At 41.7% G+C, this 27,746-nt stretch overlaps 1 protein-coding gene across 1 annotated transcript in view; it reads right to left on the bottom strand.

Moving 5' to 3' along the window:
• Window positions 1–19,840, bottom strand: part of rassf5 (Ras association domain family member 5) — a 147,311-nt gene extending 127,471 nt beyond the window's left edge. The window contains exon 1 of the mRNA XM_078546531.1: window positions 19,189–19,840. Coding sequence (XP_078402657.1) covers window positions 19,189–19,702 — 514 coding nt within the window. The 5' untranslated portion in view covers window positions 19,703–19,840. The remainder of the gene's footprint in view (window positions 1–19,188) is intronic.
• Between the last annotated feature and the right edge of the window lie 7,906 nt (window positions 19,841–27,746).

Genomic DNA, 27,746 nt, shown 5'->3' with positions numbered 1-27,746 from the left:
GTCCTCCTCATTGGAGGAGACATGCATGAGATATGTTGGCTTCAGGCAAGTCCTACCCCCTTTGGAGTGCCAGGTTGTGCAGCAAGTCACAATGACCCACGAAACCCTCTGGGGAGTGTACCAGGTGCTCCGCCAGATCTGTCCAGGCATCGGAATTGCACCTTTAAAGACGTCTATGGCGTGTTACACCAATGTTTGGGTAGCGAATCAGCTTTTGTACCTTCTCTCTGCAGGAATCTGAGGCCACCACAAGGGCATCATTAGCCACATCCTTTGCAGGTACCCTTTATCACAGAGGAGCCAGCCTGGATCCTGTGTGGTCCCTCAAAGATGTCCGGGATTTGCGATTTACTCAAGATGTTTGAATCGTGGTTGCTTCCAGGGTATCTGGTGCAAACATGCCTGATAAGTTTATGGTTGCAAACCAGCTGTACATTGAGTGAATGGTAGCTTTTCCTGTTTGTGTTCTGAGTGCCTATTGCCACTGAACTTTTATAGACACAAGTGCAGTTGATGGCACCCTGCACCTGTGGGAATCTGGAAATCTCAGCAAAGCCCAGTGCTCTGGCGTCCTGGCTTGCTTGATCTCTGTCAAAGTTGACGTAATTGTGGGCCTTGGCAAAGAGGGTTTCTGTCACCTCGCGTATGCATTTCTGCATGGATACTTGAGATCCCACAGGAGGTCTCCAGTGGAGCTCTGGAAGGAGCCACTGGCATAGAAGTTCAGTGCGGCCATTACTTTCAGAGCCACTGGCAATGGATGCCCACCCAGAGCCCTGGGAAATGTGGCAAATGAGAGTCACCAAATGCCTGGAAACGCAGAGGTGTCGGGGGACACTGGTTCTCGTTCATCTGCAGATAAGACATGAGAGTTCTGCACACCCTCAGTCTTGCAAGCCACCAATGCACAATGTTTCTGTGAGCCTCATCCTCTGCATCCGGAGGGGACCCTGCTGCCCCTTGGCCTTGAGGATCTTGCTCCTCCCTTTCACGAGGCAGGAGCCTCCATCACAACCTCCTTCTCTCCTGCATGTGATTATGCAGGCAGCAATAAAGGCTCCATCTTCCTGATGGTCTCCTCTCAGCAGTATCAATGAGAAACAGACATGAGTCAGCATTAATCTCAAAAGGTCCTATTTCTGTCAATGACTTGTCAGTGAATGTGGATTAAAGGGCTTTGCTCCAGGGTCAGCAACTATTTGCCCCTGAAATCTTGGCCAGCCCAGGGCATGTCTCAAGGTGCTCCTTCCACTACCCCTCCAATTACATGGCTGATTGCTATGAGATTGCTTTGGTCAGGTGCTAGGATCCTCATTCACTGTCATTCTATGGAATGAACATGAGGGAAAATGTTTAATAAGGATGAGAGATTATTTGAGGGGGGCCCGAGGCTTCTCTTCTGTGAACCAGCCAACTCCATGACTAACATGCATCTGAAGCTTGTCCAGTCACCCAATTGCTCTGGGGTTCATCACCACTCTGGGGGATTTCCATGCTACGAACAAGGGATTAATACCAAGGAGATCGATTAGTGCCACTTTTCTGGATTACCTCCTGCATGAATAAGCATAGTTGCTTCACTTTCCCAATTCCCTGCATTATCATTGAAAGGCTCTTTACATGCCTCAGCTGTGCATCATTCCTCATTTGGGAATGCACAGGTCATTTGGATGCTCCTTTAATTGGTCCACCCAGAGCATGCACCTGCCCTCCAATCCACCTTGACAGCCCTCACCATCAGAGTTTCTCCTCATTTTAATTTTGTACTGTGCCATCGCTGCAGGTTGGAAGATGGTGGTGCTGAGCTCTCACTGCTAGACCAGCTTGGACCCCGAGAGTGTGTGGAAACCCCTCCATTGTCCTGGAGGTGCATAATATTCTGGTTTTCCTCCCTCCAGGACCTCTCTAAACCTTCCCTGTATTCCTTGATACCATAGTGATTGTGGTGGATATCAGTTCATTAGCTCCTGAACATTTTGAGGTAGATGTGCCTATGCTCCATCTGGACCTCACCCCTACTTATCCTAAGGTCACTTGCACAGTTAAACATATACCCCCATCCCCCAACACCTTTGGATGCCCCCACAATACCTTCACTCCATCTGTGGGCTGTAGATGCCTTCCCTGATTGAGTGTGCCATCTACGGCCCAACAGGATACCAGAAACCCCCCGGATCAATGTGTGCGATGTTACGACAACGCCCAGCACACAACATCCTGGGCACAATCAAGACTGCACTGACATGCCCTCCTCCTGCCTGAACTGGGACAAGGGCCGTCTTTGCAACTCAACATTGAAGTACTTCTTCACTCAGTGGTCCTCCCAATCTGGAGCATAGCTGCTTATGTCATTCTGTAACTGACTTTCCCCCCCATTCTGGCACTGAGAACGATTCCCCACCCCCCCCAATTCTGGCACTGAGAATACTTCCCCACCACCCCTTCACCAAGTCATGTGTCTGAGTGCAACCTTCCTCACTCTTAACCCCCTCAGTGCAGCTCTTGCCCTGGCAACACATTCCCATTCCTCGGGCCAGTTTCCCTACTTCCCCAGTGCAGCCCTTGCCCTGCAGCACATTAAAAGACACCCCCGCCTTACTGCTGGCCTGGTAGGTAGAGACTTGCCTGTGACAACCCCCATAAAGTGACGTGGTGCTGCCTGTGAAGCCTGACACTGATTACCACGAGCGCTGCATGATACAAGATAGGCAAATAAACTCTGAACTCATGAGCGAAGTGTAGGTCACTGGTTGCTCATCAATTATATGCCATTGTGAAACACGTTCTAATTACATGCTGATGTGCCCTGATGATCCAGCATGCAAATGTATTGAAATGACTTTCGTGACATGCTGCAGCAGGAAACACGCCCTGCCATTGAAGGCTGCAACGACAATGTGAATCCGATTTTTGACTTACTTGCGATATTTTCCGCTCCCGCCTGCCATGATGCCTACTGCAGGCAGGAATGGAAAATCCCAGCCCTTCCCCCTCTCCCACAAAACTTGACCTGCTGAGACTCCGCTGAAAACCTCCGAATAGCCAACTACATAAGCCATAGCAAGTTTCAACCTCTTCACTTCAGAAAGAAGGAATTCAAGCAACGGGCTGAACAATATCTCAGAGACCAATTTGAAATCCCCTCCAAGTGTCTTTTCGTCTTTATCATTTGCTTTTAATCTTTGTATCTGCTGAGTTTTTCCAGCACTTTGTTTTTACTTCAGATTTCTAGCATCCACATAACTTTGCTTTTATTATATTGGTGAAAAAGCAGCTGCCCACTCTCGTCCACCTTCTGCTGCTGTTGGATTCTAGTCATCAGTTTATTGGATCCGGTTCGCACACTTGTTGTAAGGGCTGGCCAATTTGGTACTAATGATAGGGTTGAGTAGCAGACACTTCATAGGTAGAAACTCTGTTTATTTACATAAGGTACTTAGCAGTAATTGAACATGAGCTCACACTTCAGACTCTATCTCTATACTATTGCTGCTGCTAACTACTGATGGCAGACCACTAACGACAGAGGTAGCCCACGCTACTCTGCTATTGGATACCAAGGTCATGTGATCTTCCATTATAACATTCTTCTTAAAAAGGTGTAGTACACATCAGTTGACCACATCCCTTCCCCTTTACTCATTTTTATATTTACAAAATATTTACAATGATAAGTAATTTACAAATTCAGTCTTTCTGGGGGGGTTTCCTTATGTGTGTAGAGCATCTCAGCTCTACAACTTCAGATGCCTTGTCAGGAATCTTCTTTTCCAGAATTGCCTGAACATCAGGTGCTTCAGTGAGCTCCTACAGATCTGTATCCTCCACTCTTGAAGGAACAACAGATGTGTGAACTGGGTTGAGTTCTCTCAACAGGAAACACTGACCCAGTCGCGAACACTGATGAAATCATTTCTTGGTGCGTAGTTTCGCTTCCTTAGATGATCCACGTCTCCCTACGACTCGGCCTTCCACCTCCACGTGGTAAGATAGGGGTCCAGTCACTGCACTTATTTCGCCCTGTAGCTACTTTGGTCCTTCTCCAAAGTTCTTCACGTATACCGTTTCTCCCATAGCAAATTCCGTCTCGCGACTATGCCAGTCATGTCTAGTTTTCTGACTTTCCTAACTCCTTTCTACCTTCCTCCCTAAATTTGGCATTATTAAGCTCAAACTCTTCCTGAGATGGTATTTCATCAATAATTCGGCAGGTGTGACACCTGTTGTGAGGGGTGGTCCTAATGGAAAAGAAAGCATGCTAGCTTGGTTGTTAAGGAGTCTCCAGTTAATTTCTTCATGCCAGCCTTGAATGTCTGAACCGCCCTTCGGCCAAACCATTTGAGAACAAAATCCATTTGAGAACAGTAAAGTTTTTACATGTGATGTGTGGCACTACCACCATGTTTAAATGGGATAGATTTCGAACAGATCTAGCAATTCAAGACTGGGCATCCATGAGGCACTGTGGGCCATCAGCAGCAGCAGAATTGTACTCGAGCACAATCCAACCTCATGGCCCAGCATATCCCCCACTCCACCATTACCAACCAGCCAGGAGATCAACCCTGTTTCAATGAAGAGTGCAGGAGGGCATGCCAGGAGCAGCACCAGGCATGCCTAAAAATGAGGCACATCAACCTGGTGAAGCTATAACACAGGGCTACTTGTGTGCCAAACAGCATAAGCAGGTGACAGGCAGAGCTAAGCGATCCCACAACCAATGCATCAGATCTAAGTTCTGCAGTCCTGCCACATCCTGTCGTGAATAGTGGTGGACAATTAAACAACTCACTGGAGGAGGCTCCACAAATATCCCCATCCTCAATGATGGAGGAGCCCAGCACAGCAGTGCAAAAGGGAAAGCAGAAACATTTGCTACAAGCTTCAGCTAGAAGTGCCGAATGGATGATTCATCTCGCCCTCCTCCAGAGGTCCCCAGCATCACAGGTGCCAATCTTTAGCCAATTTGATTCACTGCATGTGGTATCAAGAAATAGCTGAAGGCATTGGATACTGCAAAGGCTATAGGTCCTGACAATATTCTGGTAATAGTACTGAAAACTTGTGCTCCAGAACTTGCCGCACCCTGAGCCAAGCTGTTCCAGCTACGACACTGGTATCTACCTGGCTATGTGGGAAATTCTCCAGGTAGTCCTGTACACAAAGCAGCACAAATCCAACTCGGCCAATTACCGCCCCATCAGTCTACTCTTGATCATCAGTAAAGTAATGGAAGGGGGTCATCAACAGTGTTATCAAGCAGCATTTACTTAGCAATAACCTGCTCAATGATGCCCAGTTTGGGTTCCACCAGGGCCACTCAGCTCCTGACCTCATTACAGTCTTGGTTCAAACATGGACAAAAGAGCTGAACTCCCAAGGTGACGCAATAGTGACTGCCCTTGCTATCAAGGCCACATTTGACAGTGTGTGACATCAAGGATACCTAGCAAAGCTGGAGTCAATGGGAATCAGGAGGAAACCTCTCCACTGGTAGCCATACCTAGCATAAAGGAAGATGGTTGTGGCTGTTGGAGGTCAGTCATCTCAGCTCCAGGACATCGCAGGAGTTCCTCAGGGTAGTGTCCTTGGCCCAACCATCTTCAGCTGCTTCGTCAATGACCTTACTTCCATCATAAAAAGGTCAGAAGTGGGGATGTTCGCTGATGATTGCAGTGTTCAGCACCATTCGCAACTCCTCAAATACTGAAGCAGTCCATGTCCAAAAGCAGCAAGACCTGGACAATATCCAGGCTTGGGCTGACAAGTGGCAAGTAACATTCACGCCACACAGGTGTCAGGCAATGACCATTTCCAACAGGGGAGAATCAAACCATTTCCCCTTGATGTTCAATGGCATTATCATCACTGAATCCCCCACTATCAACATCCTGGGGGTTAACATTGACCAGAAACTGATCTGGACTAGCCATATAAATACTGTGGCTACAAGAGCAGGTCACAGGCTAGGAATCATGCAACGAGTAACTCACCTCCTGAGTCCCCAAAGCCTGTCCACCATCTACAAGGTACAAGTCAGGAGTGTGATGGAATACTCCCCTCTTGCCTGGATGAGTGCAGCTCCCACAATACAAAAAAAACTTGACACCGTCCAGGGCAAAGCAGCCTGCTTGATTGGTGCCACATCCACAAACATTCACTTCCTCCACCACAGTCACACAGTAGCAGCAGTGTGTACCGTCTACAAGATGCACTGCAGGAATCCACCAAGGCTTCTCCGACAGCACCTTCCAAACCCACGACCACTACCATCTAGAAGGACAAGGGCAACAGACAGATGGGAACACCACCGCCTAGAAGTTCCCCTCCAAGTCACTCACCATCCTGACTTGGAAATATAACACCATTCTTTCACTGTCGCTGGGTCAAAATCCTGGAACTCCCTTCCTAAAAGCAGTGTGTGTACCTACACCACATGGATTGCAGCAGTTCAAGAAGGCAGTTCACCACTACCTTCTCATGGGCAACTAGCAATGGGCAATAAATGCTGGCCCAGCCAGCGAAGCCCACATCCCATGAATGAATTTTTTTTAAGAAAGCGATACCATTGAGGCTGATACAAGTGCTGAGTTTCAGCAGTTTAAGTGCCATGCCGTTATCAGAAATGACTACTTCTGGTAGTCAGTTAATGGCAAAACTTTGACATAACTTCTCAACTGTAAGAAGGCATTGGTGATTTCACCTCATATGTCCATCCATTTTGAGTGGGCATCAACAATGAGCAGAAACATGGTTCCCATGAAAGGCCCAACGTAGTCAATGTGTAATCGCACCCATGATCTTCCCAAGTGTGTAAGAGCTGTTGAAGGTAACTTTTCCAGTTGCTGAGATCCCAGGCCACCATAGGGAGCTGCGTGCTATGGTCTTCATTTTGGGATATTCCTGGATATGAGCTGTGTAGTTCAATTAGCAATGGCTCTCTTCCCTTTGGAGGAACTATCACTCGTTCTCCCCGCAATAAAGGTACTATCCTGGCTGGTTATTTCATGCCTTCTGTTGAAGGAAGGTTTCATTTCATTAGATACAGGCTCTTGTGACCAACCATGAAGCACTCGCTCTCATACTTGTGATAGGATTGGGTCCCTACATTGTCCAGTCTCTGTTCTGTTGCGCACATACATTTAGTAACAAAATAAGTTCTTGTGGAACTGGGGCTTCCACATGTTTTTCTTCCAAAGGCAAACAACTAAGTGCATTGGCGTTTGCAATTTTGACTACCAGGCTGACATATGAAAGTATACTCGTATGCTACCAGGATTAAAGCCTTATTTCTGTTTGTGTCTTCTTTCTTTCTACATGTCTTTTTTCTAGCGCTGACTTTAATCTCAGCCTTCTTTTCGAATTCAATATTAGCTAAACTAATCTCAGATGCAAGCTCGACTTGAGTGAACTCAGTGGTCGAGTCTCCCAGAATTTCATCATCTGTCAGCTTCTTAGAAAATTCCGTGACTTTTGCCTCCAAAGCCTCTTTGGCTTCACGTTGCTGATTCTTCAGCTCTTCTATCTCTTTTTTGTATTTGTTTGCTGGCTCCTGGAAAATTAAGCATTGTTGTCCTTTCTATGCCAACTCATCCTTCATTTGGTCAGAGAGGTGCTGAATTCTTTCCATTTCTCTTCATACTTTTCCAGTGGTACAAACTTTGACCTGAGGGAATCTTGTAGCATGTGAAGGTCTTTCAGCAGGTTTTCTTTTTCCTCTCAGAGGTTGCTCACCTCATCTCGAACTCTGTCCTTAAGCATGGTCTCTTTGAGCTCCTTCAGCTGTTCTTCCATGTTTTGGCTCAAAACAGCCTGCAGCTCTTCAGGTTAAGTCTTTACACACTCCCTTTTCCAAAGCAAAAATGCTTCCTGCTTCCTTTTAAAATCTCAGGGGCCCCTCAAGGTTGATTTCCTTTAGCCAGTTTCACCCTAGAAGGCGTGGTCCTCTGCCTCTCAATACCAACACTGGTAGCTTTACTGATTGGCTCCCATAACATAGTTACTTTACTTATGCCTTTGACTTGGATGTTTCACCCGTGAATATTTTTAATTGGGCAGTTGTTTCTTCCAAATTTAATTCATGTTCTCCATTACTCAGATATTTGAAGGTATGTTCCCCAATTACTGTAGTGGAAGCTCCTGTGTCTACTTCCATTTGAACAGGTCTATCATTCACTTTCACTGTTACTTCGATTGAAGGCTGGAAGAATAGAACCAAGTTATACAACAAATAAACATATGAATCTGTTGCTTCAGGCTCTTCTACACTGTAGATCTCACTGTTTTTTTCCTTTTGTTTGAAAGTCTGCTTGACTCTTTCCTTACACTGTCACATTATGTGACCATTTTTGTGACAATGAAAATACTTTAATATAAAAAATGCCAATCGTTAAAAGATTGTTTGTTTCCACCTCTATTGATTTTACTCCTTGTTTTCGCTGCTGAGTCATTTTTTTCTCATTTTTCTGCTAGTGGGGGCTGCTTCCCGCCTCGAGTATTGCATTTTTATGCCCTTATTGGCCTGGGCTCCCTGCCCGACGTGGAGGACGGTGCCATTTTGTGCACCCTGTATGGCTTTCAAATCTCTAACTGCACTTTCCATTGCCAATGCAATCTCTAGCGCCTTCTTAAAATCTAAATTTGTTTCCGATAACAACCGCTTCTGAATCGTGTCATCACTTACACCGCACACTACATGATCTCTAAGCATATCATTTAAGGATGTACCAAAAATCACAATGCTCCGTTAATTGCTTCATGCTTACAACTGTCTCACCCGGGGCTCTAATTCTTGAATTAAACTTGAACCTTTGCATCATTACAGGGAGCTTTGGTTGGTAATGGCCCTTCACCAGGTCCACTAATTCATCAAAATTTCTCGAGTCTGGGGCACTGGGTGCCATCAAACTTCAAATAACTCCATAGGCCTTATTCCTGCATGTACTTAAGAGGATCACCCGCTTCTCCTCTTCTCCCGAAATCTCATTTGCTTGGAAAAAGACAAGAGATGCTCAAGGTAGTGGGACCAATCGTCTATTGCTGGATCGAAAGGATCAATTCTTCTAAATAGAACTTCTACTTACAATTGCTGTGTGAGATACAGTGCTGATTTTGTTTCTCTCCTTGCTTCTGTTTAATTTGTTTAATCCTTGTCACCAGTTTGTTGCATCCTGTTTGCACTCTTGTTGAAAGGGGTGGCTGATTTGGTACTAATGATAGAGTTGAGTAGCAGTCACTTCATAGGTAGAAACTCTGTTTATTTACAAAGGTACTCAACAGCAACTAAACCTGTGCTTATACTTCAGACTCTATCTCTACACTACTGCTGCTACTAACTATTGACTACAGACTACTAACTACAGAGGTAGCCGCGCGCGCTACTGTGCTATTGGTACTAAGATCATGTGATCTTCCATTGTAACATTCTTTAAGGTATATTACACATCAGATTACCACAACCGCCAACCGTAAAATGGTGGCGGAGGTGGAATTAGACCTTTTATTGTCCCAAAATTGGACAGTTAAGGGCCTCAATAGACCTAAGGGCAGCAGCTGGATGGGGCCTTACCCACCCTCCATATTATGGGGAACAGATCGGGTGTGCAGGAACATGATGGGCTAGCCACTCATTATATTTTATGCGGAGCCTCCTGCCAAAAACATGCCTGTCAGGGGGCTGTAAATTTGGCCCCATAAGCTTACGTAGGGAAGAAACCATTAACAAAATGCACTATGATAAATAGTCATTACAGAAATATTGACACCCTTATTTGTACTTAACCACAGCAGAATTATTCACTTGCTAATTAGTCTAGGTCATGTTAACTTGTAGCATTTGCAAGCTGAAAGATGTTGGCAGCTTGCATTATTAAAACCAGTCTGTTTATCTCTCAATTTCTAATCCAATCATAGCACTTTGTCAACATCCTTAACGCATTTAATCCTTTGTACCCTGCCTCATGGGCCAGTTTATTATCAGGATCGAAAATAAATTTTATCCACTTAAGAGTTTGTTTTTTGAGGGATTAAAAATTTAATGTAGGCAAATTTAAAAAAGTCAGTCCCACACCACTGGTATTTCTTTTTCAAAATTCATCCAGCATTGCCTCATACTCTTTCTAACCAGAAAAATCTGGTTAATTAAATTATTGATTAAATAAGATTGACCTGGGGGTCACCTGTCCAAAGAATCATGAAAGTGCAACTTCAATCTGCTATGTAAAAGAATAAACTTGTTATCAGACCTTATTTCTCAATAAGTGCCACTGCTAAATAAACCCTTAATGGCATTGAGAGTTTTACTATAGATAAGAGGTTACAACTGCATCAAGCTATAACTAACCATTTTAGTAGGACATTTTACAAGTTATACACTACTACTAGGCATGTATGACATGAATGGGCCAAACCAATTGATCATCTATATTAACTTACGATGAGGATCTCATTATAGCAATAGGAAGTGAAGTGACAGTATATCCTTTATGCTGTATTGATGAAATAATTGGCTAGTTTCAGCACAGCAAAGTAGCAGACTGATATCATACATTCACAGTCATGTGATATGATATTTGAAAAGTGAATACAAGAAATAAACTATAGTTTCTGCTCATAAAATAAAGCAATTATTTGATTACAAGTTACATCATAAGGCTTTATTTTTATCTGCCTTGATGTTGTCAATTTCAACCAAATCCTGTTCAATGTAATGGCTCAATTTACAACTGCTTCCTTCATTTATGAACAGTAAAATTCATGAAATAAGCATCCTATAAATGTAGCAAAACATCTATTCATTCTACATGAGAAAAGTTGCAAGCATTCAGCTTTTATTATAACAGTTTCACACACAAAACTGGGGTCAAACTGTAGAATATGGATATATGAATTCTATCAATTTGAGGCAGACTGTTAAATGCTCAATGAGAATTAATCTCTTTTTAGAAGTACCTTTTCCATCAGCATATCCGGATGCCAAAAACTGAAGTATGTAATAATCTTGCCAAATTTGTGCATCTCAGGACAGTTATATATCTTAAAGAACAGCTTGACTCATACCAGATGTGAAAGACTTGGAAACTCTACAAATCATGTTTGTGGAAAAAAGGCTCCAACATGTGGCCCTCAAAACTGACATGGTTGTATATCTTCAAGTGGGTTCAAGCTTGAGAAATTCTGCATCCCCACCCCCGAACTCAAGTTGATTTTTTAAAATCCTCGAAGCACCAACATGGTAAGTCACTGTCAAACAGTGTTCCGGCCAAATTAAGGATCTATTTGAACTTTCAGATTAAATAATGTTTGAACCATTCATTCAGTTGAAGGTGGCTAGATCACCACTGCTACATTTACCTTGAAAGTGAACTTCTGATCAGTAGCTACTTATAATCACTGAGATTTAATTTTTTAAAAGCTATCTTCATTCTTTCCTCAGTGGAGGCTCCAAGAACACAAGATCTCAGCACCGTTAGATAATTCTTACCACCGAGTGCAATATGTCCTGAATGTCTGGCAGGCAAGATTCTGTTGCCTTTGACAAGTACTTATTTAAACTCATTTTAAATCATATATTTTTCAGATCAGCTTGACTCTTTCCTGATTAGAACAATGTTAAAACTTTTTCTCATTTGTGATTGGTTAAAATATTGATTGTTTACTTTGGAGGCTCATGCCCCATTCCTGCCAAGTTTACACATGTTTGTGTGCACCTGCAGCGCATTCAAATATGATGCATTTTCCCACACGTATTTTATATTTTAAGTACTTATGTTTATGGTGTCTTTTGATTACAGGAACCACAAACACAAGCAAAATACGCAGTAACCTCATACCATGAGGTTAATGAAAAGGTAAATGTGTTTTAACAATGGTGCAATATTGTAAAAAACAAAACAAGAACAACTCGTGGAATATACTTGTGTAAGGATGGGCTGCAGGAAATTCACAAAAATTATAAAAGATGTGCTGTTTGCTAAGAACTTGTCGAAGACCAAGCGCAAGAAATATGTGCTGAATTATGCACAAGCTACCTAAATGAAAAATGAGGATTGCATTTCACATCACAACTGGCAGGTTGAATAATCAAAATTTCTCTAATACAAACACCAAATACTGCAGATGCTGGAAATCTGAGGTAAAAACAAAAATTGCAGGGAACACGCAGCAGGTCAGCCAGCATCTGTTAAGAGAAAAACCAAATTAACCCTTCAGGCACCATTCTCACAAAAGGTTACACATCTGAAATGTTTTTTTCTCTATAGATGCTGATGACCAGAGTGCATTTCCAGTATTTTCTCTTTATATTTCAAAATTCTCTGCAGTTTCCAAAGAAAAGAATGACAGATTAAATCTGTAACAAAATGGGTTCAATACTTTGTTTTGTCATTCACCTATTTATCTTTTTTTAAAATTATTAATGGAAGATAAGAGATTCCTCCCCAATCGTGAATCGCCAGCTAAGTTACTTTGACTTCTGGACCCATTATAAACACATTACTCAGAATCCCAAATTAAACCCAAAATGGGTCTGGTTCTCAACTATTGTCATTTATTGCTATACTTTATTTATTATTTTTCAGTGATGGTTATTTTAGCCATGTGTTCCTTAATATATAAACTAGTGCTCTTGGTGGATTACCTTGTTGAATACCTCTCCTTCCCAGGATCAAAGTTGGGCAATCATTAATCATATTCAAACTACTTGATAACAATCGAGCTTAAACGAAACAGAATCTGCTGTGAAATGGGCCAATTGCTATTGCATAATTGGTACCGTTCAGAAAATATAAAAATTTAATATGCTGTAAAGTATTTAACAGAAAATGACATTTCTGAAAACAACAAATGTTATCATCTGCATTACTGCTTTGGATATGGAATTGTTCCGGACACACAAATGAATCTGCAGACCAAAGACAAACAGTGTTGGCAATTTCCTGACCTCTATGATAAACAGGAGAAGGTTTCTGCTGTTTGCAAGAGCAAAACTATAAAGGCATTCATTATATACACATTTACGATTTTGCTGAACAGCAAAAACTAGGGACAATTAGTATGAAGGATATAAATTAGTCTTTTATCACACTACCCCTAAACAAATGATCTAGATCTTGGTGTGCAGGGAATAATTTCAAAGTTTGCAGACCATATGAAATTTGGATGCATTATAAACTGTGAGGAGGACAGTATAGAACTTCAAAAGGACACAGACAAGTTGGTTCAATGGGCAGCCAGGTGACAGATGAAGTTCAATACAGAGAAGTGTGAGGTTACGCATTTTAGTAGGAAGAACATGGAGACAATATAAAATAAGGGGTACAATTCTTAAGTGTGTGCAGGAGCAAAGGGACCTGGGTGTACACGTGCATAGATCATTCAAGATGGCAGGACAGGTGAGAGAAGTTAATGAAGCATACAGTATCCTGGGCTTTATTAATAGGGGCATAGAGTACAAGAGCAGGGAGGTTACGCTGAGCTTATGTAAGATAGTTAGACCTCAGCAGGAGTATTGCGTACAGTCTGGGCGCCACACTATAGAAAGGATGTGATCGCATTGGAGGGAGTGCAGAAGAGGTTTACAAGAATTGTTCCAGGGATGGGAAACTTGAGTTATGACGGTAGATTGGAAAGTTGGGACTGTTCTCCTTGAAGAGGAGATTTGATAGAGACATTCAAAAATATAATGGGGCTAGATAGATGAGATAGGAAGAAACTGTTCCTGCTCATAAAAGGATCAAGAACAAGGGGGCACAGATTTAAAGTGAGTTGCAAAAGAAGCAAATGTGATGTGAGAAAAAACTTTTTCACACAGTTAGTGGTTCAAGTCTGGAATGCACTGCCGGGAAGTGTAGTGAAGGCAGGTTCAATCAAAGCATTTAAGAGGCTATTAGGTGATTATTTAAATAGAAACACTGTGCAGGGTTACAGGAAAAAGCAGGAGAATGGCGCTAAGTCATGATGCTCATTGGAGAGCCAGTGCAGACAGGATGGGCTGAATGGCCTCCTGCGCCGTAACAGTTGCGATTCTGTGAAATCAAAGCAACCTTCAATGTTGACCATTATATCCTGCTCCTTTCTACTGTTATTTTTGACAAGATTAACATTAAAACACAATATTAATGGCCCTCTTTCACAAATACGTTCATACATGTAACTCTATGCAACGAAGCCTAGGCACCCAGAATTCCCAGACAAAAATGAGTGATAGTTTGGCCAATTGAAGGGCTTCATTCCTCCCAACTAAGAAACAAGCTTAACATCATAAAGCAGGGTGAAGGGGAAGAGAAAGAAAAGAAGACACGTGAGGGAGAGTAGTGAGTGGAGGAAAAATACCACTAATATTGATGTAGTAATTGTTTTAATCAATTTTGAAATTCATGTACATGGTGCGTGACCATATACAGCAGTGTGGTGAGACGGAGTGGTTTACCTCACCATTTCAATAAACAGATACTACTGCAAAAACCTACAGGCATATGAATCATGTTGTCTGACATTATCCTGTGGATTATTTTGCCCACTGTCGCTTACCTTCCATTGCATTTCAAAAAGTCAAAGCACAGTTAGGGTGAATTTTTCAGGGTGCAAGTCATGGGGTTTGCACCTATTGTTTCCCTACAGACATTTCCAGCAAGCGAGGCTCCATGCCTATAATATTTTAAAATCAGCCCTTTAGTGTTTAGTTACTGAATGCAAGTTTACCTGCACAAATCCATTAAGCATATGCTGCAATTTAAATTTAACGGCCCCACGCTGCTACAAATATAGTATTACTAAACTTATTTATTTTGATTTTTAAAGTTATTAACCTTTCCAATGCCAACAAATTTACTTATTCACAAAGCTTCTTGGCCTTGCCACAGAAAAAACCAACATTGGCATCTTTGCATGTTTTTAATCTTATAAATCATTGTTCCTCAATTGGTTTAAAGGCCAAAATTTTTAGCTGGTGTTGCAGTCATTGAAAGATCCAGATTTTAAAATATTCATCCCACTGCCAAAATGAACAAAAAGATATTTTTTAAACTATTTTAAGAATGGTCTAATTAGGTTTGATTAGGTAGAAATAGTAGTAAAATTAATGTTAAAAAACTAGGACAGTGAAAAACAGGAAATAGAGGATAGGAGAAATTGTAAACATCTCATTTTCCTGACATTTTTATTTTAAAAGTTGTGTCTTAAGCATTTATTTCAGTTTTATAGGATAAACACTAATAAAGCTACTGTTAATATTAGAATAATTATTACAGTAATGTTAATGTTTAATCTATCCCTAGCTTAGCCCATCAGCTGCTGAAGCCCTAATAGCCATGCCTTTGTAATCTACAGACTGGGCCATTCCAAAGCTTTCTTTGTTTGGCTCCCCCATCTTTCACCCTCCATAAACTTCAGCTCATCCAAAACTCTGCTCCCATATTCTAGCTCACACAAGTCACAATCATAATCAAACCTGTACTCCCTGATCTACACCGAGTTCCAGTCTAGCAATGCCTCAAATTTAAAATTTGCACCTTTGTGTTCAAATCCCTCCATGGTCTTACCCGCCTCTTTTTATCTCTAATCCTCCCCAGCCCTGCAACCCTGCCGGATCTCCACGTTCCTCCAATTCTGGCCTCTTGTGCATCCTTGATTTCAACTGCCCTACCACTGGCGGTCATGCCTTCAACTGCCTAGGTCCCAAGTTCTGCATGGGTCACATGGGTTCAAATTCCACCATGGCAGCTGAAAAAAAATCAAAACAATCTGCCCTTTAAGGGAAGGAAATCTGCCATCCTTACCTGGTCTAGCCTACGTACGACTCCAGACTCACAACAATGGCTCTTGACTCAACTGCCCTCTGAAGCAACTTTCTCAGTTGAGCAAACTACTCAGCTCAAGGGAAAAACCCATCTGGTTCACCAATGCCCTTTAAGGGAAGGAAATCTGCCATCCTTACCTGGTCTAGCCTACGTACGACTCCAGACTCACAACAATGGCTCTTGACTCAACTGCCCTCTGAAGCAACTTTCTCAGTTGAGCAAACTACTCAGCTCAAGGGCAATTAAGGATAGGCAATAAATGTTGACCTTTCCAGCGACACCCACATCCCATGAAAGAATAAAAAATATGTTCCTTAAAATCTCTCTCTTTGACCTATCTTCTGTTCACCTGTCCATCTCCTATGTGGCTTGATGTCAAATCTTTTGATAATGATCCTGTGTTTTACTATGTTAAAGACACAAAATTAATTAATTAAGATGATATTTGATAGATTTATTTAAATTTGAGGAATCTGGACAGGTAGGTAGGGAGAAACTGCTCCCGTTGGCAGAAGGATTGAGAACCAGGAGACATTGATTTAAGGTAGCTGGCAGAAAAAAAAACAACAGCAATATGAGGAAAAACTTACTTTACGCAGCAAATGGGTAGGGTCTGGAATGCACTGTCGGAGGGAATGGTAAAGGCAGATTCAGCTTCAAGAGAAAATTGGATAATTATCTGGACAGAAAAGAATTTGCAGGGCTATGGGACAAAGGCAGGCGAGTGAGACTAGGTGAGATGCTCTTGCACAGAGCTGGCACAAACACGAAGAGCCGAATGGCCTCCTACTGTGCTGCAACCATTCTATGATCCTATTCTATAAACGAATGCAAGGTGTTGCTTGTTTCAGCATTGTGGTGTATGAGCTGGAAACATTGAAAGTGCCCAGTCCAAGGCAACATTCTTTGCAACTGTAAGAAAATTAAGAGGGCTAGTATTATACAGGTATCAGTCTCACTGCAATGTGCAGTCAGCAATTCAGAATTATATAACAGCTCAACAATGCAATGAGTTTAGTGGCATAGTAGTTGTGTTCTTGCACTTGGAAAAATGTACAGAACTCTGCTTCGTGGACAGTTCATTTTCATGTTATACAAGCACAAGGCAAAAGCACCATAAACATAGCTATTCTAAAACAAAGAACAGATCAATAGTGCAAATGGCAATTGGGCTATCTGAAACTATATTAAAAATAATTCAAAGTAACAGTACATTATCAGGTCCATTATTTACTTTGTTACTAAATTAATTTTCATCTTTTTAGGCCATAATTTGTTTTGACAGGGCATCTAACAGCATCTGCCATTAATTAGACTTACTTTTTGGTTTAAAATTTTTTCGCATGACATGCTGCTGGAAGTGTGATGGATAATGCCGCAGAGATAGAAATTGCATGCAATGGCTCATCTCCTTAACCAGTTGAAGGACTGTGAAATTAACAGTGCAAGGACAGAGAAGGAAGTCTACAGTGGATGAATTCAAGGTCAAAACCAGTACAGAAGAGAGAACGAGGAAAAGAAAGATTGAATCAAAGGAGAGAAAGCAAGAAAGAGACAAAGCAAAAAAAAGATAATTTTAAAATCTCCAACAACTAACGCCAATTTGTATTGATATAGTGTCTTCAACATAATCAACATCCCAAGGAACCTTCCAAATGAGTTATAAAACAAAATGTGACACCAAGCCACAGAAGGCGATATTAGGATAGATGACCAAATACTTGGTCAAAGGGCTAGCTTTTAAAGGACTGAAAGAGGTGGTAAGGTTTAGGGAGGGAATTCCATTTGGACATTTGTGTTTGATCATGCATCTGTCCTCCCTCAAAGTAGCTGTATACCATTTGGTCATAAATAACAGAGCAGCATTAGCCCTAGTTTTAATATGATTAAATATTGTTTATTTACTTTCCAACTGCCCATGGCATTTCCTATGATCAGTTGATGACACACTGGCTCTCTCTCACATACACACAGACTGGAGACTCCAGAAACTTACTCCAAGCAGCTGCCTATTGGTCAAAGTCTGCAACTACTCCTTAACATTGCAACATTAAATGGAAAGTGTTTACATAACAATTTGCAGTGGTAAATTTGACAGAAAGGGATGACCAAAAATTGTGACAAAAGCAATATTTGTGGACAGGAAGTGCATACCCTAAGTAAGAGTTATGATGTTAAATGATCAAAAGAAAGCTTGGGAGTTTTCAGATCCAAACTATTCCCAGCTCATAGCAATGACCATAATTCAATAATACTCAATCAATTCAACTCACTGTAAAATCATACACTATGGGCTACATTTTACACAGAGGGGGTAGTCAGCCAGAAGCTGACAGGACCAGAACACATTGGGGGCAGGCTAAATTGGTTGAGCGTAGGACTTCTGCCCCTCAGTGAGAGGAATTCCTGGCCCCTTAGGAGCTGCTGGCCTGGGCTCAAAGGTGGGTCCTACTGGGATTGCAGGAAGTAGGACAAAGATGATCATGGCAGTCCCAGAAAGGCAAGTCCCAGGGTTTTAGGGCAGGGTGGATCCAATAGTTTGGGGGCTGGTGGGGGTAAAGAAGCCAGGTTTTGGAGGGCAGGTGGCACAGAAGAAATGGGGGTGACATTATTCGGTTCGGGGAGGAGTGGGGAGGGGCCGAATGAATGCAGTAGCTCCCCTGAATGGAGGTGCATCCCCTTACTTCATGCCATTTTCTCATTGGTGTTAAAAACGATCTGCCCACTCCAGCCCATGCCAGTCATATTTTGGCATGTGCAGTGTATTATTCAGGTCAACGTGCCCCCAGCACCCCCATCGCTGAAAACACAGGGGTGGGTGGAAGAGAAAGGGGGGATCAGGTAAAATCCAGCCTATGTCTTTGACACAGCTTCCCATACTGCTGGAATTTACTTTTCAACTCAGGTCTGCTTTGCGAGCAAAACAAAGCAATCACAATTATTTTTGAAGTATTGTGCACACGGATTTATCTTATTCATAAAACCCAATTCCACCCACCTCCCACCTCCCACCCCTTCTTGTCAGGGTAGGGGTCCAGCATGTACAGGGTGGGAAGGATGGATTTTTGCAGTGGTGATTTACGACGAGGAAAACCAAGCCAAAATCGGGAGGATTGGAGACTGACATTCAGCCCGCACATGATTGAAATCAGCAAATAGCTTCACAGCCAAACAAGCAGAGGCATGGGAACAGTATTAGCATCGATAAGCTGCACGTTTATGGCAGGGTTGCATTTATTCACAATAGCATCTCCTAAGAAATTCACCTGCTCGATCTGAGTAACTGTAGCCCGATTCAGCAAAAAAAAATACACCAAACTTCCAATCCAATGTCAATTATTTCAGGGCAAATAGCATATTGGCCCCGGAATTACAGTTGCAACCCACTCACTTTTACACCTGGCAGCTTCGTTGCACAGGTTGATTTGCTTGCCACAATAATCGCACCAAGTGTGCACGGAACACCGAACGAAGCAATGTCCCTCTCCCTTCTCCTCCGGGACTCTGGGGTCCTCCGCTTGGTGGAAGATGGTCCGGACATCTCGGGGTCGAGGGGCTCCCTGCTTCACCCTGACCCGGCGGCCCTGCGCCATCCCTCCACCTCCCACTCCGCCGCCTCCTCCTCCGGCACCTGCTCTGGCCATCTTTGCCAGACCGTTACCGGCGGGGTACTGTGCCGGCATCTCGCCGCAGTTGCCCCCGAGCAGGACGCAGCGCAAGATGAGCTCGCCGGACCTCATGTCACCGGAGGAGCGCCGCTGCAGCCCCGGCTTCTGGTAGAGCGGGGGGCGGGGGGCGAATGCCTTCTGCTCCTGGGCGAAGTGGTACGCTGGCAGGTGGGTGCTGCCCCGCGGCGGTGCTGCTGCTGCTGCTGCCGCCGACTGCGCGGCTGACGCTATGGGCATGAGGATTATTGATCAGCGCAGCCGCTCTCGCGCCAAGCACCCCCCCACCCCCTCGAGCTAATAGTTGGAGCCGTTGGCCGCGCCGCTGCCTTTTAAAGAGCAGCGCGTGAGCCCCTCCTCCTCGCGCCGCCCCGCAATGGACAAGCCGCGGCTTTGCTGCAGCGACACTCATCTGGGAACCTTCCTCATCTCGAGCAAGCGCGTCGTCGCCCCAGCGTTGTTTGGGAAACCACCTCCTGCTCCCCCCCGCCCCCGCCCTTGCCTTAATTGCCGGTGATTTTTTTCTCTTTCTCTCTTTCTCTCACATTTCTTGTCACTAACACCAGATTTCACTAGATGCTTCCCAGAGTGGCAGCTCCGTTTCAGTGTCAGGAGGTTCGAGTCCCATTCCAGGAGTTGAGCACACTATTCCAAAGCTGTCACTCCAGTACAGTAGCGAGGGAGTGCTGCGCTGTCAGAGGTGCCATCTTTCGAATGAGAGGCCCGTAAAGCCCCACAGGTGGACACAAAAGGTTCCATGCAACTTATATTTATTCTTCTACGTCACAAAAACAGATTATTTGGTCATTATCACATAGCCATTTATGGGAGTTTGCTGTGCAGATATCGGCTGCTGTGTTTCCTGCATTACAACAGTGACCACACTACTTCATTACCTTCAAAGCACTTTGAGATGTCTGGTGATCATGACAAATGCTGTTTAAATTGAAGTCTTTATTTTCTATCTGGTGTGGTGTTTCACTCCTCTCCAGTCTCCTTTAAAACTTAATGAACATCCAAATGTGGATTATTGGCGGCAGTGCATTATTTGTTTCATTTCCTCCATTTTTAACCATTTTAGTTTTACTGTTTCAAAATTTCCTTTCTGCTCTTTTTTTGACCACCCTTAAGAGTCTAATTTACTGTGCTGATTTTACAATGTGTTGTGCCACACAATGATAGGACATGGTTTTGTGTCTGCTGATATCACACATTTTGGGCCTGAAATTGCTGCAATGGTGAGTTTCGCGGCAAGCAACATTAAGTGGACTTCCATGCTCACAATTAACATTGCACAACATCTGGGCCGCAAATTTCGAGAATGTTGAGCTGATAATGTTGCACCCATGTCAATGTCGCTTCCGGGTCCTCATGAACGTAATCTCCTTAATGAAAGAAAAATATAGAGAAAGAAACACTAAAACACGAAGTAAGGAATTGGGTGAATTAAGAGTCAAATGAAATATACAGATTGAAAGAGGAATAAAAAGAGGGAAAGAGAGGGACAGATTAAGAAAGATAGAGACGAAAAAGAACAAGCAGAAGATGGGTCAGTGTAATGCAGTTGTGGTTGGGAATTGCTGTATTGGTCTTTGATTCGTTATTGAGTGAAGAGCAGTGGCTTGCAAATGTGACATCCTTGTTCAAAAAAGGGGAAAAGGATATATCACACTGGCAATTATAGACCAGTCAGTTTAATGTCAGTGGTAGAGAAGCTTTCAGAACCAATAACCTGGGAGAAAACTGATAGCCACTTGGACAAGCATGGACAAATAAAGGAGAACCAACAGAATTTGTTAAGGGCAAACTGTGTTTAACTAACTTGATTGTGTTTTTTAATGAGGTGACAGAGAGAAAGTGAATGACAGCAATGCAGTTTTTGTGTAAATGGACTTTCAAAAGATACTTGATAATGTGTTATATATTAGACTTGTTAGCAAAATTGAAGCCTATGGGATAAAAGCGACAATAACAGCATGGGTACAAAATTGGCTATGGGATTAAAAAAAGAGAGTTATTGTGAATGGCAATTTTTTAGACTGAAGGGAGATATATAGTGGAGTTCCCAAGGTTCAGTACCAGAGCCACTGCTGTTTTTGATATGCATTAACTTGGACTTGGGGTGCAGGGCATAATTTTGAAATTTACAGATGACATATACCTTGCAAGTATAGAAGATAGTAATAAACTTCACGAGGACATAGGCTGGTGGAATGGGCGGACAACATAGTAGGTGAAATTCATCACAAATGTGAGATGATACATTTTGTTAGGAAGAATGAGGAAAGACAATTCATGCTAATCATACAATTTAAAAAAGTACTAGAAGAGTTCTGACCCAGTGCTTGTGCACAAAACTTTAAAGGTAGCAGGACGGGTTAACAAAGCAGTTATTAAAGCATAAGGGATACTGTGCTTTATAAATAGAGGCATGGGATATTAAAAGCCAGGAATTTATACTTAACCTACATAAAACACTAGTTTTCCCCCACCCGGAACTTTGTGAGCAATTCTGGGCACCACACTTTAGGAAGGACATGAAAGCTTTGGAGAGGGTACTGAAGAAATTTATTGGAATGATTCCAGGGATGGGGGATTAAAGTTATGTAGGTAGACTGGAGAAGTTGAGGTTGTTCGCTTCAGAGGAGAGAAGGCTAATAAGAGATTTGATACAGGTGTTTAAAATTGTGAAAAGATTAAATAGAGTAAATAAATAGAAACATTTTCCAATAGCTGAAGAATCAATAACCAGAGGGCACATAATTTAAGGTAATTGGCAAAAGAACCAGAGGTGACACAAAGCAAAACTTTTATATTTGTTATAGACAGGAGAGAGAGAGGCTAAACTGAATTCCTTTATTCTCTCACGTTTTTGTTTTAAAAATAGGGTGTGGCATTTATTCCCCAAAACCCTTTGTTTGCTTTGTTAGTTTTTAAAGTAACTATCAGCAAACTCTCTTATGATTAAATCATAAGTTAGTTTAATTCACACGTTCAAACCCAAGGGATGATCACAACTTCACACACACACAAATATACAGTGAAGGGGATAGAAAAGAGGGGGTTTTAAAACTATGTATAACTTGACAGTGAAAAAAAAGATATCAGTTCATGTAATTTCCAGAATCCAGAAAGTCCAAATCCAGAGCGGGTCCCCTCACAGGGAAGTTCCAATTCAGACGATTTCCTGGTTGAAGGCAGAATTCCTTGAAGATGACAGCACTGCAGTGAGATGAGTTTTATATTCAAAGACTTGGATCTGCTTGGTACACAATGGCCAGTGGCTTCCAGGTAAACAGACTTCGAGGAGGGCCTGTTGCAGGCTGCTTGGTCAGCCTGGTGTCCTGCTGTTAGAGGTTTGCAGATTGGAGATAAATCAGCAGACTGGCCTGATTCTGAGTTCTCAACTGTATATAAAGATTTCAAAATGGTCACTGGAGTCATGTGAACTCCTTCATCCACAATGATTACATAAAACGATGTTTATCTGGTGTCTGGATCTGGCTTTTGTTTTTTGGTTTATAATGTCCCAGTCATTAGCCTCTGAAAGAGTCATCATCCATATTGATGACCCTTTTACAGATAGCTATTGTCTTGGTAGACTCTCGGACTCTGCTAGAGAGGTAAGCTTATAAAGTTGCAAATGATGTCCATTTCCTTTCAATAGTTCCTTTTGAAATGGACCTTGACAGTCCCAGTTAAGAGATTCCAAGAGTGACATGTCAGGGTATGTCTCCAGTGCAATCCGTATCATGCCTTAGTGGTCCCCTTACAATTCCGGGCGTCAGGTGACTTGTGGCAGCCATCTTTTGGTTCAGCAAAGTTCACTTTTAAATAAGCAAGAAAAGAATAGCGTTTGATTTACATAGTTTATAATTTCTTTCATGTCTTAGGGACATGTCATATTCAATGAGTGGTTAAGTAATGCAGTACCTAGTAGGGTGGTACAATGGTGGTCTTCAAAAGGGAATTGTATAAATACTTGAAGAAAAAAATGCAGGGGGTATATAGGGAAAGATGGAAGGAATGGGATTAATTGGATTGCTCTTCAAAAGGGCTGGTGGAGACTTGATGGATGAAATCGCCTCCTTCTGTGCTGTTGCTATGATTTCCTGATAACAGTTGCTCTTTGTAGAAAGAGCAAGGTCCATCTTATTCACCTTCTACTATCCTGGAAATCACATGATAATGGAAGTGTTGATTAATCATAGCGATCAATCTCTATCGATTTGCCTAACAACAAACCCAGACCAAAGGAAAACCCCAGTATAACATTTGAAGAAAAAGGGCCACCATCATATAAGGTATCTAGGAATAGGCAATAAATTCCAGCATTGCCAGTAATGCCTATATCCTGAAAATGAATAAAATATACTATGTATCTATATATATGTAAATATATAAAAATGTAATGTATAAGTATATAGATTAGTCTACATATTATGGCAGTTAACAGTATTATTGTGGGCAGCCTGATGACACTGAATGTTGACCAGGACTTCAAGGAAAGATGAAGCACAGAGCTTAGACATTTTCCACATGAAGTGAGGTAAAGTGACTGGGCCATTCTTGCCTCACCTCCTCAAACGTAGTTCTGGAGTTATGTTGTAGAGGCTTTAGACTATCCTTTTTGAGAAAAATGGTTGGCCTTTGCTGGACTTAAATGAGGTTGGGAGTGGGGATGGTATGGTGGAAGAACATTTATGATTAGGATGAAAATACTGTCACTCTTCAAATTTCAAGTCTTGAAGTAATCAGGAGCTTCTACTGGTACTATCATCAAAAATCTTCAGAATATTTGATTTTGATATCATAAAATTGTTCAGATGTGAGGAGCATCATAAATTGCTTCTGGCCTGTCAAATAGTCTGAAAAGGCTTTTTCACAGAGTGATTTCTGATTAATTATTAATAATATTCATAGATTCAGAACGCCCACATGAATAGTTGCCCAGGTAGTGTTATTCATCCATACTGGTCTTTCCAAGTACCACTAAGCTAATTGCTCTAATGTTCTGTTTTCTCATGGCTCACATTGTTGTGATATTTACAAATATTTTCTCTTTGACTGCTCAAGAGAAAAGAATGCACAAAAAGGGGCCACAGGTGCAGGTGGGACTATTCCAGTGTATGTAGCAATAAGGAAAGCCTTTCACTATAAATATAGGTCTTATAGTGCTCAGATAGAACTAACTTAGCTAAAGCTTGATTTTTAATAATGCACTTATATTGTTCTTGATATATTACATTTAGTTTACATGAAATAATAAACCACCCAGAATATTGTACCAGTAATCTTAAGACTCCAAGACATGTTCAGTTCCTAATACATGTGGAGCAGAATTGGTGACTAGAGGTGCAACATCATTTTTCATTGTCAGCTGTCGCTGTTAGATCAGGGAAATATTAGTCTGTAAGAATTCTCGAGTCATTGCAGAAACATAACATTACATATTATTTTATTAGCATTTCTATACATCAGGCACCATTTTGTCCATTTGGGATATTAGAAACTATAGAAAAAATTTACAAGAAAAAGCATGTGTATTGTAGAAATTTGCAACCAAAAAAATTACTATAACAAACTAAGGCACATTTTAAAAATGGATTTAAAATAACTACAAAACCCTATGCAGCATGCCACACAGATATTTCACTAATTGTTTTTGTTCCAGAATGAAAAATCAAAAAACTACAATTCATTTCATAACTTAGCTCTTTAAAGGAGGAAGGAAGCTTTGACAGGTTTTCATGAAGAAATAAAACTCCAGGTATCATGGTTGTTGTAGTAACTGGACCATTAAATATTGCTGTCTTTTAAATTGTTCTTGCCTATGCAAATTATTTAAATGTTTATAGAAAAATTATCAAGGTCTGATATTTTACTCAACCACTAAACAGTTAAACAGGCAAAATCATTTAAACATGTTACAATCAAAGTGGTTTGCATTGAAATTCTGCAGATTCTGCAATCCCTATTGTTCTGATCTTAAGCTTGCTTTCTCCCATGATTGATGTGCAGCATGTGGAGGTGATGTATACATTCTTCAAAGATGATCTTTGACTAAGAAGAGGCAGTGCCTTATCTGACCAAACAGATATGCTCTCATGCTTCTCATCTTGAAGGTTAGGTCATCAATCAACCAATACTACTAAATATTTTGAAGCCTTCAGAATTTCAATATATTATTTGGGATGGTTAATTTAGAATCATCAGCTGCAGTGCAGTATAAGATTTACAAACAGTACAAGTTTCTATATTTTTTAAATCAACATTACAACAGATATTCCTGGCTGAGCACCCTCTTCACTGTTGAACATCTTCCTTACAGTTTTTAGGACCTTCCCTGAACAATACAAAATTGCACAGCACATACAAATACTATGGAATTTAGGGAGATAATTTATATGTCAAGAACAATATGTTCATCATTTGCCAGATATTACTGGAGCAGGGCACTTCACAATATGCCCAGTTAATTAGATTTGTTCATGCATGTTCAGGTTTTAACATTTTTTGCCCACAAAGTTGCAGGAAGTATGAGTTGATGACAGGGCAGTGAGGGCAACAGGACCTTGGTGAACAATAGGGCAGGTAGTGTATCTCCTTAACCAATAAGTTTAAGGGACTGAAAGAAACAGAGGGAGGACTGAGAAGGAGGATGAATTAGAATAGGTGAATTCAATGTCAAGTCAGGTACAGAAAGTGAAATAAAGAGAGGGAATGTAGAATATATGGAAACTCCACACATGTAATTATTTACTTTTTCGGCAAAAAGGTTGATTGGCAGCCATTAACAATCAACACATCATTGAGAAGGTATTCATACTATTAATTACTAGACTTTACTTTCTGTGGCAAGTGTAATGGCCAATTCATGTGCAAACACAACAACCTCAAGGATGTATTTGCAAAGATAATGGTGGAGTGGTGCAAGTTAGCTGTCATGACCAGGGATCACAGCCCCGTGATGTATTGAACTTTTAAGTAAGACGTATTTTTTTTATAAAAAAAGGACCTACAAGCAGAAACTTCCTGAGACTGTAAAGTAACCGCTTGCTGGAAAATTACACTTGACCAAATAATGCAGAGAGAATGGAATGTCGCACATAAAAAGGTGTCAACGCCTCCTTCAGACAGAGACACTTCAAAGGAAGAGATGCAATGCAAAAATGGATTACCATCTCAGCAGAGACCATCTCCTGTTGAGTCATCCCAGGCTGTGGACATGAACTGAGTTAAAAGAAAGCAGTTTCTGGGTGAAAGATATGTTTGTTTTTCCCCTCCAGGGATACACAAGAAAAGGGATTAAAAAACCAACTGCAACCCTGGTCTCTGTGTGTTAGTTTTGGTGTTCTGTTCTGGTGCTAGTGTGCACTGTAAAGGTCACAGCTGAAGAACATCAACTAGACATCGCTGTGCTTGCAGGTAAAAGGTCTCTCTCTGTTTGCTGGAAGCAAGTCACAAGTCAGCAAAGTCACAGTCGAAAAGGAAACAAAACAACTCCTTTCAGCTAACCTGCAGAACCAAGGATCTCAAATCCAACTGCTCCACTGCCAAAGTCGGCTCTACCGGAATCATCCAACTTAATAGCTGCAACATTTCATCATCTACTGCCCACAGACAAGCCAAAGACTGATTTGTATATCTTCTATTTCTAATCTATTTCTGGACTCACTTCTCATTTCTAATCTGTGTATATGTGAGTCGCATTTTTATTATTTTTTCTCACGTTTTAGTAGCTAATAAACTTACTCTTTCTTTGACTCAAGAAAGCCTGGTTAAATTGGCTCCTTTTAAAACATAAATACATTTGGACTGGGAAAAGGTATCCATGAGGGAAGGGATCCTTTTTCAAATTAACCTTGTTGTGACCAACCAAGGATGTTTAATAAAGAAAGGGAGCCAGTTCATCCTTCCTCGCCCGAAGCATAATAATTTGGGGTACCTCATCTAGGATCATAACAAACTGGGGGACCGGTCATAAAACAGCCAGCAATTTGTGGCAATTTGCAATTCATGGGATATTTCTTTGCTACAAATTTGCACTTCAATAGCAGCATGCAGCATTCAGACCCCTTTACTTCTTCAGCAAAATCTAATCTGATACCATATGTTTCCAGTAGTAGAGCATTTTGAACACGTAAATAAAAGCCTTTGAGGCAAAATTATGATGTGACCAATTCACTTAACAACTTAGGTTATTGTATATCAAATCAGAACTGGACCAGATCAGATCGCTTCGTATTCTGATTGTGATTCACTGCTATTATCACTTTCATAA

This window comes from Cetorhinus maximus, chromosome 8 (assembly GCF_964194155.1).
Source record: "Cetorhinus maximus chromosome 8, sCetMax3.hap1.1, whole genome shotgun sequence".
Lineage (NCBI taxonomy): Eukaryota > Metazoa > Chordata > Chondrichthyes > Lamniformes > Cetorhinidae > Cetorhinus > Cetorhinus maximus.
This window is presented reverse-complemented; position numbering and strand designations above follow the sequence as displayed.